This window comes from Jaculus jaculus, chromosome 13, assembly GCF_020740685.1.
Source record: "Jaculus jaculus isolate mJacJac1 chromosome 13, mJacJac1.mat.Y.cur, whole genome shotgun sequence".
Taxonomy (NCBI): domain Eukaryota; kingdom Metazoa; phylum Chordata; class Mammalia; order Rodentia; family Dipodidae; genus Jaculus; species Jaculus jaculus.
In genome coordinates, this window is record NC_059114.1 from 75003517 (window position 1) to 75019544 (window position 16028).

General features: G+C 43.9%; 1 protein-coding gene across 3 annotated transcripts in view; it reads left to right on the plus strand.

Moving 5' to 3' along the window:
- Drosha (drosha ribonuclease III) overlaps window positions 1-16028 on the plus strand; it is a 145739-nt gene that overhangs the window by 16592 nt on the left and 113119 nt on the right. For all 3 annotated transcript variants that reach the window (XM_045132499.1, XM_045132500.1, XM_004652525.2), the window contains 5 exons: window positions 1104-1214; window positions 1892-2123; window positions 3904-4045; window positions 6303-6457; window positions 10978-11058. In XM_045132499.1, coding sequence (XP_044988434.1) covers window positions 1104-1214; window positions 1892-2123; window positions 3904-4045; window positions 6303-6457; window positions 10978-11058 — 721 coding nt within the window. The remainder of the gene's footprint in view (window positions 1-1103; window positions 1215-1891; window positions 2124-3903; window positions 4046-6302; window positions 6458-10977; window positions 11059-16028) is intronic.

Sequence of the window (16028 nt, forward strand, 5' to 3'; positions counted from 1 at the left end):
GGCTGGGGTTACAGGTATAACATCTGAGTGACGATTTGTTGCTCTACATTGAATACATTTTATTTTTACTAGAACTTTTTCAGGTAATAAAATGAATGTCCCATGTTATAATACATGAGTTTAGGAGTTATATAAGTAAGTAACCAATTTGTATGATCTTTATACTCTCTCCAAATATGTATATATGTGTGAGAATGCAACACTAAATTATACACACACACACACACAGAGAGAGAGAGAGAGAGAGAGAGAGAGAGAGGGAGGGGAGTCTGTGTTATAAAATAGGAGTTATTGGTAGTGTATAGCACAGACTGGCCTGGAACTTACCATGTAGACCAGGCTAGCCTCAAATTCACGGCAGTCCTCTTGCCTCAGGCTCCCACATGCTAAGATTATAGGTGTGAGCCACACCTACTTAAAATAAGTTTAAAAAAAATTATTATTATTATTATTGTTGGTTTTTCAAGGTAGGGGAGTTGCTGTACCCCGGGCTTACCTGGAATTCACTGTGTAGTCTCAGGGTGGCCTTGACTCATGGTGATCCTCCTACCTCTGCCTCCTGAGTGCTGGGATTAAAGGCATGTACTACCATGTCTGGCAAAAAGTAAATTTTGACTTTGATATAGAGTTATTTTTCCTGGCTGGCTTTTTAAGGATTATAGATTCTATCTTTATCTTGGGCTTAAAATAAAATCTACCATGTAGTTTTTACCCTGTAAACTACATCTACAGGTTGAGTCTTTGTGTATTTCAGGTCCTAGGCATTCAGGGAGATATAGTTGGTTTCTCGTCTTCTGTGTTAACTGAGTTTACAGTAGTGTTTGTGGGCATCAGAACCAGTCACTTGTGGTTCACTATATACTAATATTCATGTGTGGAATTCCAGAGAGATGGTTAGGAATGTTGGAACTGTTTCTTTCACTCACATCATAGTACTTAGGCAGCCAAGTGGAGACTAGGTTTTGGGAAGCCTTTAAAAAAGTTATTTAATTTTAAACTTTTGGCAAAGCAAGGTATAGAAGATTAACATCTTATATCCTCATTGCTGAAATTTTCTGTACACAGAGATTTCCAAGTATTTCTCAAGTATCTTTCTCTTCTAGGAGTTATGGTGTGCCAGTTGTTCCTGAGCCTGCTGGATGCACGCCAGAAATACCTGGAGAGATTATTAAAAATACAGATTCTTGGGCCCCACCCCCGGAGATTATGAATCAGTAAGTAGATCTGGGGTAGGGCTTAGGAATTTGTGGTTTTTTTTTTCAAATATTTTTATTTTTATTTACTTATTTGAGAGCGACAGGCAGAGAAAGAGAGAGAATGGGTGAGCCAGGGCCTCTAAGCCATTGCAAATGAACTCCAGATGCATGTGTCCCCTTGTGCATCTGGCTAATGTGGAATCGAGCCTCGAACCATGGTCCCTAGGCTTCATAGGCAAGTGCTTAACTGCTAAGCCATCTCTCCAGCCCTGGGAATTTGTATTTTTTTAAAAATTTTATTTATTTATTTATTTGAGAGTGACAGATACAGAGAGAAAGACAGATAGAGGGAGGGAGAGAGAATGGGCGCGCCAAGGCTTCCAGCCACTGCAAACGAACTCCAGACGCGTGCGCCCCCTTGTGCATCTGGCTAACGTGGGACCTGGGGAACCGAGCCTCGAACCGGGGTCCTTAGGCTTCACAGGCACGTGCTTAACCGCTAAGACATCTCTCCAGCCCGGAATTTGTATTTTTTAAAAAGTAAACCAGATGATTCTGATATTACCAGCCTGGCATTTGAAAGCAGATGGGTGCATTGGCCTGGCATTTGTATTTAAGTGGAAAATGCACTAGACAGTTATTTTTACAGTGGAAGAACAATTTTACTAAAGAATCTTCTTTGTGTCCCTTTGAAGTCACTCCCCAAGCAGGGAGAAGAAGAGAGCTCGTTGGGAGGAGGAAAAAGACAGGTGGAGTGACAGCCAGGGCTCAGGCAAGGAGAAGAACTACACGTCCATCAAGGACAAAGAGCCAGAGGAGACACCCCCTGACAAAAATGAAGAGGAGGAGGAAGAGCTCCTTAAGCCTGTGTGGATTCGATGTACGCATTCAGAAAACTACTACTCCAGCGACCCCATGGATCAGGTGGTAGGTCTGCAGTAGTTGTAGATCAGGCTTTGTCTACTTCCGTACTGGCATTTTGGGCCAAATTGTGGGGCTGACTGTGTATTGTGAGATACTGAGCAGCATCACTAGGTCCTGTCCTCTAGCCATTAGATGCTAGTAGCATCCTACTCTGCTGGTCAGATAGTGTCATGATGCCTGAAAATCACTGCTACAGAGAAAAGCTGTTTACAAAAACCAAAGCTGAGGCTGGAGAGATGGTGTAGCCGTTAAGGCCCTTGCCTGCGAAGCCTACTAACCCTGGTTTGATTCCACAGAACCCTTGTAAGCCAGATCCATGGTGGCACATGCCTCTGGAGTTTTTCAGTGGCTAGAGGCCCTGCCATGCCCATTTTATCTTTTTCTCTAATAGATAACAATAAAATTTAAAAAAGCAAAGCCAAGAGTACAGTGGGTTGAATAGATATTCTGCATTTTTTTTGCTACAGAACATTCCTAATACTATAGTTTCATAAGCTCTTGCCTGTAACTGGTTTTTGCAGGTTTTTATTTTTTTTATTTGTTTGAGAGAGAGAGAGAGAGAAAGAGATAAAGCCAGAGAGAGAATGGGCACACCAGGACCTCCAGCCATTGCAAGCGAACTCCAGAAGCATGCATCACCTTGTGCATCTGGCTTATGTGGGTTCTGGGGAATTGAGCCTCGAACCGGGGTCCTTAGGCTTCACAGGCAAATGCTTAATGGCTATACCATCTCTCCAGCCCTCCTTCTCCCCTTTTTTAAAAAATACAAATGTTCCTTGATTTATAATGGGATTATATTTCAATAAATCTTGTAAGTTGAAAAGTTCAGAATGTATTTAATACACCTACCAAATGTCATAGTTAAGCCCTTTCTGTCTTAAATATGCTCAGAACAATCAAATTACTCCACAGTGGGGCAAAATCATCTAACACAAAATCTGCTTCATAATGACATGTTAAATATCTCATGTAGTTTTTTGAACCTTTCATCTAGAAAATGCCAGCAACGCAGTGCACAGTACAATACCGACTGTGTGTAGCATGGCTGGTCGGGCAGCGACTCCCTGCCCTGCCCAGCTTCCCAGGAAAGGTCAGGGCATATTGTTCATTGCAGCAAAGATCAAAGTCCTAAATTTGAAGAATATAGAGTAATCATAAGGTAGGGCCTCTCAGCAGCTTCTTTTGGGACCCTTGTCTGTGTGCAATTCGAAAGATTTCCTTGTCTTTGGAAGAAAAGGGGTTTAGAAATCCATGATAGTAGCATGATACTTTGATATCGGGGGCAGGCTTAAAAGTCCCAGTTCACGCATGTGCGGGCACTCTGTTACGTGATGCCCACACTTCATTACCCATTCCTCATCCTGCTTTAGTTGATCTTCAGAATCTGTCTGTCAGGCTGTTGGTGTCCTGTCAGTTCAGCACGGTGCTGTATGAAAGAGCACAAGAGCCTGGTGTGGTTTTCTTAGAACAAGGGCTCTGGAGTAAGGCCCTGGCCCTTGTTTGCCCAGGTGCTGAGGGATGGCACCCTGCTATTGTCGTGAGAGTCCTCCACAGTGGCAGGTGGTGCTCCGCCTGTGGACATCACTTCGTCCACTCTAGCCATGGGAGCATGTGCTTAATTCAGAGGATCCTTGCCAAGACTGAGGATTGTACTTTTTTAATATTTGTTAAACTGGGATTGAGAAATGGTATGCTATTGAAAATTCTTTGCTTATGAAGTTTTAATGTGTCTTTGATATGGTCACTAATATAATTGCCCATCTTGATCCTTTATTTTGAAAAGGGAGACTCTACTGTAGTTGGAACAAGTCGGCTTCGTGACTTATACGATAAATTTGAGGAAGAGTTGGGGAGCAGGCAAGAAAAGGCCAAGGCTGCTCGCCCTCCATGGGAACCTCCAAAAACAAAGCTAGATGAAGATTTAGGTGAGTGGAAAAGCTTCCTATTACTTACTTCCAGCCCTTTGGGAAATATTTTTCAATAGGCCCAAATTGAGATCTCCTCTTTTTCATCTTACTTTTCCTTTGCTACACTTTTCAAGAACACAGAGCAGTGGAAATTCCCTTATTTTGGATCTTGTTTCCTCAAAGTTACAATCTGTAGACTGTGTGAGGGTCTCATTTACAAGGCTTGCTAACAAGCATATTCTGGGCAGAGTCGTCTCGTCTTCCAGTCAGAAAGGACCATAGCGTCCATCCTTTTGAAGGCAAGAGCCTGTGCCCCAGCCTGTGAAGGTGAAGAGGTGCCACCTTGGCTCTCTCCTTTGCCAGACACTCCTGGCTTGACGAGGAAACAACTGGGTTCACCTCTGTGTGTGATGGCTGTGATGGCTTCTCTTTAGTCTTGTAGATTTTCATGTGGTGGTCTACTTTTTATGTTTTTGAGGTAGGGTTTCACTCTAGTACAGATTGACATGAAATTCACTATGTATTCTCAGGCTGGCCTTGAACTCACAGTGATCCTCCTACCTCTGCCTCTCAAGTGCTGAGATCAAAGGTGTGCACCACCACGCCAGGCACTGGTGGTCTACTTTTTAAATGAATGAGATTCTAAGTACATGGTGAGATTCCCCTTCCTTCCTGCTATTTTGAGACAAGGTCTGACTGGACGCAGGCCAGGCTGGAACTTCCTGTGTGGTCCCGGCCAGCCTTAAATTTGGAGTCCTGTTGCTTCAGCTTCCCAAGTGTCGGAATCACAGGTGTAAATTACCATGCCCAGCTCTTGTGAGATCCTTGAGTCTGGAAATGCCTTTCGGCATTTTTAAATTTAATGCAGTATAATTTTTTTGAGGCAAGCCCAACAGACTGGCCTGTGTGTGTGTGTGTGTGTGTGTGTGTGTGTGAGAGAGAGAGAGAGAGAGAGAGAGAGAGAGAGAGAAAGGGGGTGATAGAGCATGTGTGAGGGAGAGACATACAGTAGTCCTCCCTCCACATTCTCGCCCGCATGGCCCCTCTTCATCGCTTGTCCCCTTTGTCACTTCCCTCCCCTTTTGTCTCAGTGGCTGGGTCACAAAGTGCCCCTGCCATGAAATTGTCACTGGCCTTTCTGGATCATCAGGGACTAGCCCTTTTCTGAACTGGTAATAGTTTTTAAAGTGTGAAGCTACTATTGCTGTGTTATTTTATGTACCACTGTTCATTGTTAGGTCTTGTTTTCTTATAAAAAAATTTATATTTTTGCCAGGCGTGGTGGCGTACGCCTTTAATCCCAGCAGTCGGGAGGCAGAGGTAGGATCACCGTGAGTTTGAGGCCAGCCTGAGACTACATAATGAAATCCAGGTCAGCCTCAGCTAGAGTGAGACCCTATCTCTTAAATAAACAAAAAGAAAAAAAATTACATTTTCTTTGTTTTTCCAACTAGGTTATGACTTAACAAACATGAATTCTGTTTTCTTTTTCCATTTTTTTTGTTTTTTGAGGTAGGGTTTCACTGCAGCTCAGGTTGACCTGGAATTCACTGTGTAGTTGGCCTCAAACTAATGGTGATTCTCCTACCTCTGCCTCCCAAGTGCTGGAATTAAAGTCATCTGCCACCATGCCGGCATAAACTCTGTTTTTTATGGCATTACTTCATAGAGTTCGGTGTAGAGCAGCCCTTCAAATAGTTGGAAGAGTCAGCAACTATCTCAGCTGTCTCTTAACGTGTTGAGGTTTAGATCACTTAAAAGTTACCAAGCTGTCCTGTAGGGATGGCTTAGCTGATAAGGCACTTGCTTGCAAAGCCAAAGGACCTAGGTTCAATTCCCCAGGACCCACATTAGCCATATACACAAGGGGGAGCACGTGTCTGGTGTCTGGAGTTCATTTGCAGTGGCTGGAAGCCCTGGTGCACCCATTCTCACTCTCGCTCACTCTCTCTCTCTCTCTCTCTCTGATTCAAATAAATAAATAATAATTTTAAAATAATAATAAATAATAATTTTAAAAATGTTACCAGCTGAGCATGGTGGGGCCTTTAATCCCAGCACTCGGGAGGCAGAGGTAGGAGGATTGCCGTGAGTTCGAGGCCACCCTGAGACTCCATAGTGAATTCCAGGTCAGCCTAGGCTAGAGTAAGACCCTACCTCGAAAAACCAAAAAAAAAAAAAAAAAAAAAAGAAAAGAAAAGAAAGAAAGAAAAAATGTTACCACGCTGCCGTGTTAACCTCATGAACTGCTATCACGTCCCCCGGCCTGGGTTAGAGAGCTGCAGCGAGTCTGACTGCGAGTCCGACGAGGACAGCACCTGCTCCAGCAGCTCGGACTCCGAGGTCTTCGACGTCATCGCAGAGATCAAGCGCAAGAAAGCCCACCCCGACCGACTTCACGACGAACTCTGGTACAACGACCCGGGCCAGGTACGTGCTTTGTGTTTTTGCGTTTCCTATGAAGGTTGCAACGCACACGTCACGTTTAAGACCCAGACTCAGAAGATGCATGCTGGCTGGTATAGAAGTGGGATTTTGCTGTCAGAGTTGTATGTCGTTTTTCAGAGCTTATTTCTTTTCAGCTTCGGAGTTCAGCTCCAAAGCTGAAGCACTAGAGCAGCTGTTCCTTGACTCTGAGTTGATGACGTTTATAAATTCCTTCCTGGGGCAGAGTAATAGTGCTGCCTCACTAGACTTGCAGGCAGGCCGGGGAGAGAGAGCGTGTAGGTCTTCTTGAAGGCAATTTGCCTGGAAGGCATCTTGCTGCCAGACAGTAAATAAAATTGTTCTGTAAAATTCATTGTTTTTGATTGGTAACTGACACAGTCTTTGTAAGCTCTCTACCTTGTTAGGTAGGCTTGAACTAATGATATAACAGCAGGACAGCTGTGCCATTATTTATTATTTTATTTTGGAGTAATACATGTGTTTTTCTTTTACTTGAGATTGGGTCTCATTTTGGACACTATTTGCACCACCATACCTATTTCTAAACTCTGGAGTCTCAGGTTGGCCTATAATTTACAGCAGTCCTCTTACCTCAGCCTCCTGAGTTGCTGGGATTAAAGGGGTGCACCACCATGCCCAGCTAAAAATAGTATTCTTGTAACAGGATTTAACCATACAGATATACTATGCATACAAAATAGTATCTGTTATCAATGTGAAATTACTAAATATAATGAAATATATACCCATGTGTTTTGTAAGATAATTTGCCACTCGTCAGTGTGAATAAATATCATTCTATACTAAGTAGAATACTTTTCTGGTTCTTGTTAGATGATAGCTAAAATTTGTTTTGATAGGGTTATTATATTTAGAATGACTAATAATTATGTACTGTGTGGTACCTTGGGACTGAGCAGAAATGTTTGAAAAATTGCCTATGCATTTTAAAGTTATTTCTAAAAAAAAGTTATTTTTGAGAGAGAAAAAGGTGGGGAGAGAGTATGCGCCAGGACCTCCAGTTGCTGAGAACGAATCCAGACACATGTACCACCTTGTCCATCTGGCTTATGTGTGTCCTGGGGAATCGAACCTTGGTTCCTTTCCTTTGCAGGCAAGTGCCTTAACTGCTAAGCTACTTCTGCAGCCCAAAACGTACTTTTATATGCACCTCAGGTTGTCCTTGAGTTTGTGGCAATCTTCCTGGTTCAGTTTCCTGAATGTTGGCATTACACCCTGCAGTTGTCTTTTTATATAGATTACTTAGTTCTATTTACTCTATTTTATTATATTTATTTTACTTTATTTATTTCAGAGACAAAAAGAGAGTGAGAGAGAAAGGGAGCGCCAGGGCCTCCAGCCACTGCAGATAAACTCCACATGCATGTGCCACCTTGTGCATCTTTCTTATATGGGTCCTGGGGAATTGAACTGAGTTCCTTTGGCTTTGCAGGCAAGTGCCCTAACTGCTAAGCCATCTCTCCAATCCAGATTACTTAGTTTTAATTCACATAATGAACTTCATAAATTTACATGTAAATTTATAATCCATTTTTTATTATATTTTCAGGGCTGTACTCTTAACACTACAGTACAATTTTAGAGCATTTTGTCTTCCCTATAAGAAACCTTTTCTGGTCTGGGAAGATGGCTTAGCAGTTTTAGGTGTTTGCTTGCAGAGCCTGCTGGTCTGGGTTCAGTTTCCTAGTACCCACGTAAAGCCATATGCACAAAGTAATGCATGCTTCTGGAGTTTATTTGCAGCAGCAAGAGGTCTTGGCACGCCCATACACGCTGTCTCTCTTCTCTTTCCCCACATGTGGTCTTTTCATCAGCTGTTCTGTCAGGAAGTGTCCACCTTGGTTTCTGTGGGTTCCTCCTCTGTGGAGCCAGTGCTGCAGGGCTCCTGTCTTGGCTCACTGTGTGTTTATTGTATTGGTTTTCTGTTCTCTGTGTACTTGAGCCTTGTAAAGGTCTGATCCATGTAGGAGCACACACTCTGCTGAGAGGAAGGACTATAGGATATCTGTCTGCTCCCCTGGACACCAGTGAATGCCGAGTGATTTTGATGTTGTCTTCACAAGTTATGCCTGGCACTAGGAGTGTTTTGTGGTTTTCAGTGAAAACTTTAATCTCTTATTTGCCAGATGTTACTTTAGATGGTATCCCGACAGTATATTTTTTAGATAGTATTATCTATCTGCTTATACCACCAGGCGCTTTAGATTTTCCAAAAGGCTAAACAAGTCAAAACTTTTCACTTTATGATTTCTTGTAATGACTTACTGCGGCAGTTTTATTTATATTTTAATTGGTTACAATGAGCTACAGAACCCTGGAACTTTGAAGAAATACATGTAGATATATAGTCATCTTCTCAGAATCTAAGGGTCTCCACAGATCCAAAATCTATAGATGCTATATAATGTGGGAATAGTACTTACATATAACTGCCCTTAGCTCTGGCACACTTTAAATCTCTAGATTATACATACTACCTAATGCAGTGTAAACACTGTGAAGGTAGTTCTTATACTGCATCGTTTACAGAGTGCTGTGTAAAGTCTTGAGGCTGGCTTCTAAAGTTCTCTTGAATGTGATTTTTCTTGTTAGTCTTTCACTCACAGAAATGATCCAGTGCATTTGATTGGTTCTCGTGTCCTGGGCTAAGAGGGGCTTTCTGTCTTCTCTTCCATCGCGCATGCTGGCGCTGCTACTCGTGTCTTTTCTGGCACGGCCGTCTTAGTGCGCGCTGCCTGCGCTCCGTCTTCCCGCTCTCTGGAGGCCTTCCCTAACCAACCACACTAGCGCGCTCCAGTGACGGGTGCCTGCAGATGGGTTTTCTCCTAAGTACTAGGCATGCCATTTTTGCTGTTGAGAATAAATACTTACTGAATTCATGGACTCTGCTGTTTATCCCTTATAATTAACACTCTTCTGTCTGAGAGACAGTCAGCATTGTTCACTCATTGAGAAATGAGTGAAATAAATTCAGGTGAAAGAGGATATGTTCTGTTCTGATTAGTGTTGAAAAGTTTTGGTTCTAGTAGGCATTTTATTTTCCTATGCTTCAGAGATAACTTAAGTTTTTCTCTCTAAAAATATTAATTTAGGACTGGAGGGATGGCTTAGTGGTTAAGGCGTTTGCCTGCAGAGCCAAGGGACCCTAGGACCCAGGTTTGATTCCCCAGGATCCATGTTTACAGTGGCTGGAGGCCCTGGCATGCTCATCCCTCCCACATGTCAAATTAAATAAATAAAATATGTTAAAAATTATATAAAAATAATTAATTTGAGAGAGATGAGTGAGAGAATGGGCACACCAGGGCTTCCTACCCCTGCAAACTCCAGATGCATACACTACTTTGCACATCTGGCTTTACTTGGGTACTAGGGAAACAAATCCATGTTGTCAGTTTTTGCAAGCAAGTGCCTTAATCCCTGAGCCATCTCTCCAGCCCTGTTTGAAAACTGTACCAGTTTATACTCCTGACTGTCAAGCAGAGGACACCCACATTTCTGTGTCTACACAAACACAGAGAACTGGATAGATGTGTTTGCAAGGGGAAAGATAGATCCATCGATCGATAGATAGATAGATAATGAGTGCCTCTTGCTTTACATGGGTACTGGGAAATCGAACTCGGGTCATTAGGCTTTGCAGGTAAGCATCTTAACCTCAGCCATCTTTCCAGGCCAAATTGTATTTTTGAGAATATATTTCACAGTCATTTGTAATGTAGATTTTTTTTTTCGAGTTAGGGTCTCACTATAGAATAGGCTGACGTGGAATTCTCAGGGTGGCCTTGAACGCATGGCGATCCTCTTACCTTTGCCTCCCAAATGCTGGGATTAAAGGCATGCACCACCATTCCTGGCTTTCAAATGTTTGTGTGTGTGTGTGTGTATTGATGGGCCAGGGTTTCTTGCTATTGCAATTGAATTTCAGAAGCTTGCGCCACTTTTTCCATCGGGTTTTATGTGAGTTGGCAGGTTTTGCAGGCAAGTACATTTACCTGCTCAGCTGTCTCCCCAGCCCCAAGTCTTTCTTTTTAAAACATCTAATCTCTCCAGGTCACCTTCAGATTACTCTGTGCCTTTCACTAGGATACAAAATAAGCTTTTGTGTGTGTGTGTGTGTGTGTGTGTGTGTGTGTGTCTTTTTTTTTTTTTAATTTTAATTTTTTGTGAATTAAGAAAAGGGAGAAAAATGCCCTGAGATGAGGTGGAAGGAGACGAGGGCGGACAGTGTGCTGACACTGGTTTTCCTGCTCGGCAGCACCAGTGCCGTGGGGCTCCAGTGTTGGCGACAGTTGCCTTCTATCGATGTCATAGACAGTTTGCAGCTTCGTTGCTTTTGTAGCATCCGTTTAATCTTCTAACCATCACGGTCGCTTTGGAGCCTCAGTTGTCATGACATTAAATACCATAGTTTCCAAGACACCATTATGCCTGGTGTGGACTTCCCCTAATAAAACTGAACTTCGTTCTATGTCTGACAGATGAATGATGGACCACTTTGCAAGTGCAGCGCAAAAGCGAGACGCACAGGAATCCGGCACAGCATCTACCCTGGAGAGGAGGTAACTGGTTTCGGTCGTGATGTCTGTAGGTGCTGAGGAGCCAGGAGACATGCATTCCACTTGAATGAAATAACGTCGTCAAAGTGGTCTTTTTGTCTCCCCTAAGTAGGCTCTTTTACTAATAACTACAGAGGGTCAGGATTTCGGTTTGGAGAGTAGAATGTTACCAAGAAAACTTTAAAAAGCTTTGAAAGGCTCATTATTGAAAGTCAGTAAGGCGTATTTAACATGTGTTTTAGTAAGTATTTTCAAAGTATATATTATGGCATTTTTATTCTGTTTTCATCATAATGGTTGTGAACTACCTTGGAGAAATACTTTTATTCAAGTGCTGTGAGATGCTTGGGAGTTCTCAGATACTAATAAGGGTCCAACAACTGTGGCAAGAGAATGGGGCCGGACTGAGAAGAGGGCCAGTGCAGCTGTGATATAGGCGTGATCAGGTCTGTCTTGTTGGGATTTTTTTGGCTGGGCTGGAATGGCTTTCATAGCTAGCAGAGTGCCTTTCTCAGAACGAGCGTCATCTTTGTAGAAGGGGCTCTGGAGCTTAACATGACCTCAAAGGAACCATCTTGAGGAGCTAACTGTTGCAAGTTGCATGCTGATTAATTTCCCTACAACTAGACAGTAGGCTCTTCCCAGAAGAGAATCAGGATGGGCAGTGGTGCCAGCGGAACGTTTGTGGGCTGTACATGCAACTCGTTCCTGTGTGGATGATAGGGCCTTCGTCATCAACTTCTTACGCACCAAGTGATTGGTTTCCTCAAGGAGTGGTGCCATTCTGGGAGCTCAACCACGTCTCGTTGTAGATGTGCACCTGGCTGTGTAGTGGTGGCCGTGGGCTGTTTGCATAGTCCTCAAGGGAAACTCTGCTCGGATCTTGTGGACACTTCACTCATGCCTGTCCCGTCACATCTAGATCTAGGCGAGCGTGGACATAGGCTGTCTGCTTGGTGGTAGTGTCTCTTTCGTGGTGGCTACTCTGATGGAACCTGTGCTGATGTAGAAGTCATCTTGTCCTCTTCCATTAGTCCACACACAAGCCTCTCCCAAGACCACCTCACCCTGATGATGCAGTCAGTTTTCTTCTGGGCCTCATCTCTTGGGTCTTTCATTCTTTCCACCATCTCTTGCCACAGTCATTGCTGTCCTTCAAAGCCATTTCAGAGCCAGGCTGGGATGCAGCCAGCTTTTGGTTTGCTCCCACACCAGTCGACTTTGTTGCAACCTGAATGTAGACCCTTTCCTCTACATTCATTGCTGCATCCTTAGATATCAACTGAGGGAGGGGTGCTTGTGTCACACATTGAAGCCATTGGGGATCTGGGCCACCTGTTGGGCCATTTGTCTGTCCTTCATTCCTATGCTGTCTTCAGGTTTGGATGTACCACCTCCACCTTAGGATGGGTAGTTGTCTGTGCCACTTATCTGGATTGCTTGTTGGGACTGACAGAATCTAGCCTTTGTCCTCAGCTCTGGTCACATCATCTATTTGGTGCCCTGGGGCTAGGCCTTTTGTACTCAGATAGGCTTCCTGCTGCTGCAAACTCTGGATGCATGCACTACTTTGTGCATCTGGTTTTATGTGGGTACTGGGGAATCAAACTCGGGTCGTTAGGCTCAGCAGGCAAGTGCCTTAACCACTGAGCAATCTCTCCAGCCCCTTCCCTTCTTCTTCTTTTTAAAGAAAAGGAAAAATTGACCAAATGAATTACCATGGACTTTGTAGCCGAGATCATGTTAATCTGTCCTCATTGAATTACAGCACCTTGCATAGCTGCTACACTCATCAGCTATTCACTGGTGAGTTCAACAGAGATGTGGTAGGTACCATCTCTCTAGAGTGCTTGTACTGCTCTCCATTGTCTCTGTAATGCAGTGATGTTTTTGGTAACTGGATTGGAGGGCTGCTGGTGGTAATGTAAGTCGTTTCTGCTTGGTCCCTTCTCCACATTGGGATCTACTGTAGAGCGGCACCATCTGCTGAGGTTTTTCAGTTCCTGTGATATAGTCAAGGGGCAGGGCAATGAGCACTGTGTAAATCTGAGGTGATTCATTATAAACTAGATCTTGACTGAGATTGTTTAGTGCCTTGGCTTCATATTTTCTACTCTGCCTGGGGTACACAGATGATGTATCCAACGATTATTTGCTTACTGCATGCAGTTCTCATTGAACTGTCTGGATATCCACTTCCCCTGGGTACAGAATCTCCACTAAACTTTGGGGAGGGAGAATTGTCGAAAGTTTTGCTTGTTACAGTGTACAGGATCCTTCCTGGAAACTGGTCAGCTCTTTGGTGAAACCCCTTGATCATCTGGAACTGAGCAAGGATAGTGTGACTATTGGAATCACCTGCCTTTGGCCTCTTGATAACTCTTTTTTTTTCTTCCCAAGGTAGGGTCTTGGTCTAGGCCAGGCTGACCTGGAATTCACTATGTAGTTTCAGGGTAGCCTTGAAGTCATGGCGATCCTTCTACCTCTGCCTCCTGAGTGCTAATATTAAAGGTGTGTGCCACCATGCCAGGCTATTCATCCTTTTTTTTTTTTTCAAAAATACTTATTTGTAAGGAGTGGTACGGAGAGAGAGGAAGAATGAACTGCAAGTGAACTACAGAAACCTGTACCACTTTGCATTTGTTTTTACATGGGCATTGGAGAATCGAACCTGGGTCATTAGTCTTATGCAGGCAAGTACCTTAATCACTGAGCCATCTCTCTAGCCCCTTGATTACTCATTCTCAATGTCTTCTGTTAGTACACTTAAATAGTCACCCATTTATTTTGCACACAAGGACAAGTTCTCTTCAGTATGTCATGATTTTGTGGTTCAGAGCCCCTGGCTGGCACTTTACCTGATAAGCCATGATGATAATTATGTAATGTGGCTTCTAGTAGTTTGGTCCCATCACTTGGTGTTCTTATTTCAGGATCTTGTCATCCCTGTTGCTCTCAACAAGCTCCACTCTTTGACTACTGTCCTGCGTTTGGCCCTGGCTGGTGGGGAGGCCACCGCTCATCTTGGTGCTGTGGTGCTTCTCTCCAGAACGTTTCTTTTGGTGGCTCTTCTGGGGGGGGGGGGATATCTATAGCTACTATGTCCACTCTATAGGTCCTCTTTTTCCTCCACCGTCAGACATGGGTATTTCTGGAATTGGAGCGTCATGTATAGGGACCATGGTTCTTTGGAGGCACGTTAGTAGGGGCATGCATGGCAAAGTCTCTAGGTATGTGTGAATCCTGTATACTTGCTTCTAAGTCAGTGTCTCCTGTCCAACCTGAAGCACTCTTCCCAGCTGCTCCTCTGCAGACTCCTGTGGCTGCTGGACATGCTGGTTATCTTTTGTTGCTCCTTCTCCCAAGTACCTCTGCATCCGGGTGATACCGTGAAATAGTTGATGATAGGTATATTGGCCAGGAGGCAGAGTTGTTTGGGTGCTGTGCATAGGTTGGGGTAGTGATGGGCAGAGCTGCCTAATAGGATCTTGCCTTGCTCTCTGGCACAAGTGACTGCTCTCAACTGGGAACAGAGTCAGAAGGCTCAGAGGAGTCTGGGCAGTTAAGACCTGAATGTCCCCATCATAGGTTTCTAGGGCTCTGACCTTGGCATAACAAACCTACCTTGGTTGGCTGTCAGTTGCTCTTGAAAATGGCTTCTTTTACAGGTAAGATCTGTAGTATTAGCTCCTGACTTCCTCTGATGTCTCATTGCAGATGATGGGAGGTTCTTTTCATAGCTCCCAGAGGGCTTGTGGCCTTCACACCTGCCTTCCAGTCTCCTCTTGTCTTCTGTGCTTACATCTCTGTGAACAGTAGTTCTTCAGTGAAGTTTTCTGATTCGTACCAGCCTAATCTAGAGCTGGATAGAAATGCAGAATGTCAGCCCTCTGGCTATGGAGTCAGCACCTGGAGATGGGAAGACAGTAATCTATGACTTAATAATCCCTCTAGGTAATTTCTGGGCAGACTGAGGATTGAGGACCATAGTAGAGAATATGGTTTTTTGTTTTTTTTTTTTTAATTTAATTTATTAGTTTTCTTTTCAGTAAATACAGGCAGTTTGGTACCATTATTTAGGCTCATCTGTGATCTACCCCCTCCCATTAGACCCTCCTTGTTATTGAAAATGGGTCGTGCATTGTGGAGTTAGCCCCCAGTTATTAGTATGATAAATGTCTCTGAAAATCATGACCCAACATGTAACTCTGACATTCTTTCCGCCCCCTCTTCCGCAAGATTTCCCTGAGCCATGTTGGGTTCATTTTTGGTCTGCTTCAGTGCTGAGGTGTTGGGGGCTTCTGAGGCTCTGGCTCTCTGATTTGGTAGGAGTTGATTTTTCTCTGCATTGATCTCCTTCCCCTTTGTGCTGGTATCCAGTTCACAGGAAAACATCACCCTTGCTTATTTCGCCAGTTGTCCTTAGTTTCAGTTGGGCCCCTTCTGAGGTATGTTGGGGCAGCTCTCTTCTTAGGATCTGCATCTATCTGGAAAAGAGAAGCAGATTCTCCAACGGAGAGTAAGTTAGCACCCAGAAAATTGAGATAACACTTACTTTTTTGATAGTTAGTTTGATAGGTGTAGGCCCTCTTATACCCCGTGATTGATGGTAGCTTGATATTGTAGAGTGGGCTTGTGTTTGGGTATGGTTCTGACTTGTTTCCCAGCTCCAGCTAAGGGTCTAGTACCACTGAGTGGATCAGTTAGCCAAATCAAGAGCAATTGATTCCTCACCATGGCTGTGTACCACTATTGCACTTGTGTGGGTATCACATCCGGTTAATTGTTGCTACTTAGGTTAAACAATGTGTTGCTTGGACAGATCTTGGTCACTTCCCCCAGTCGCCTATGTAGCGCCTTCTGGCACTAGACACGCTGACTGTCTGGGGACTGACTCTCTCCTGGCTTCCAGCCATGTCATTCCATTTTACGTGTCAGCTGCGTATGGAGTCTTCAGCAATAGGGTCTTACCA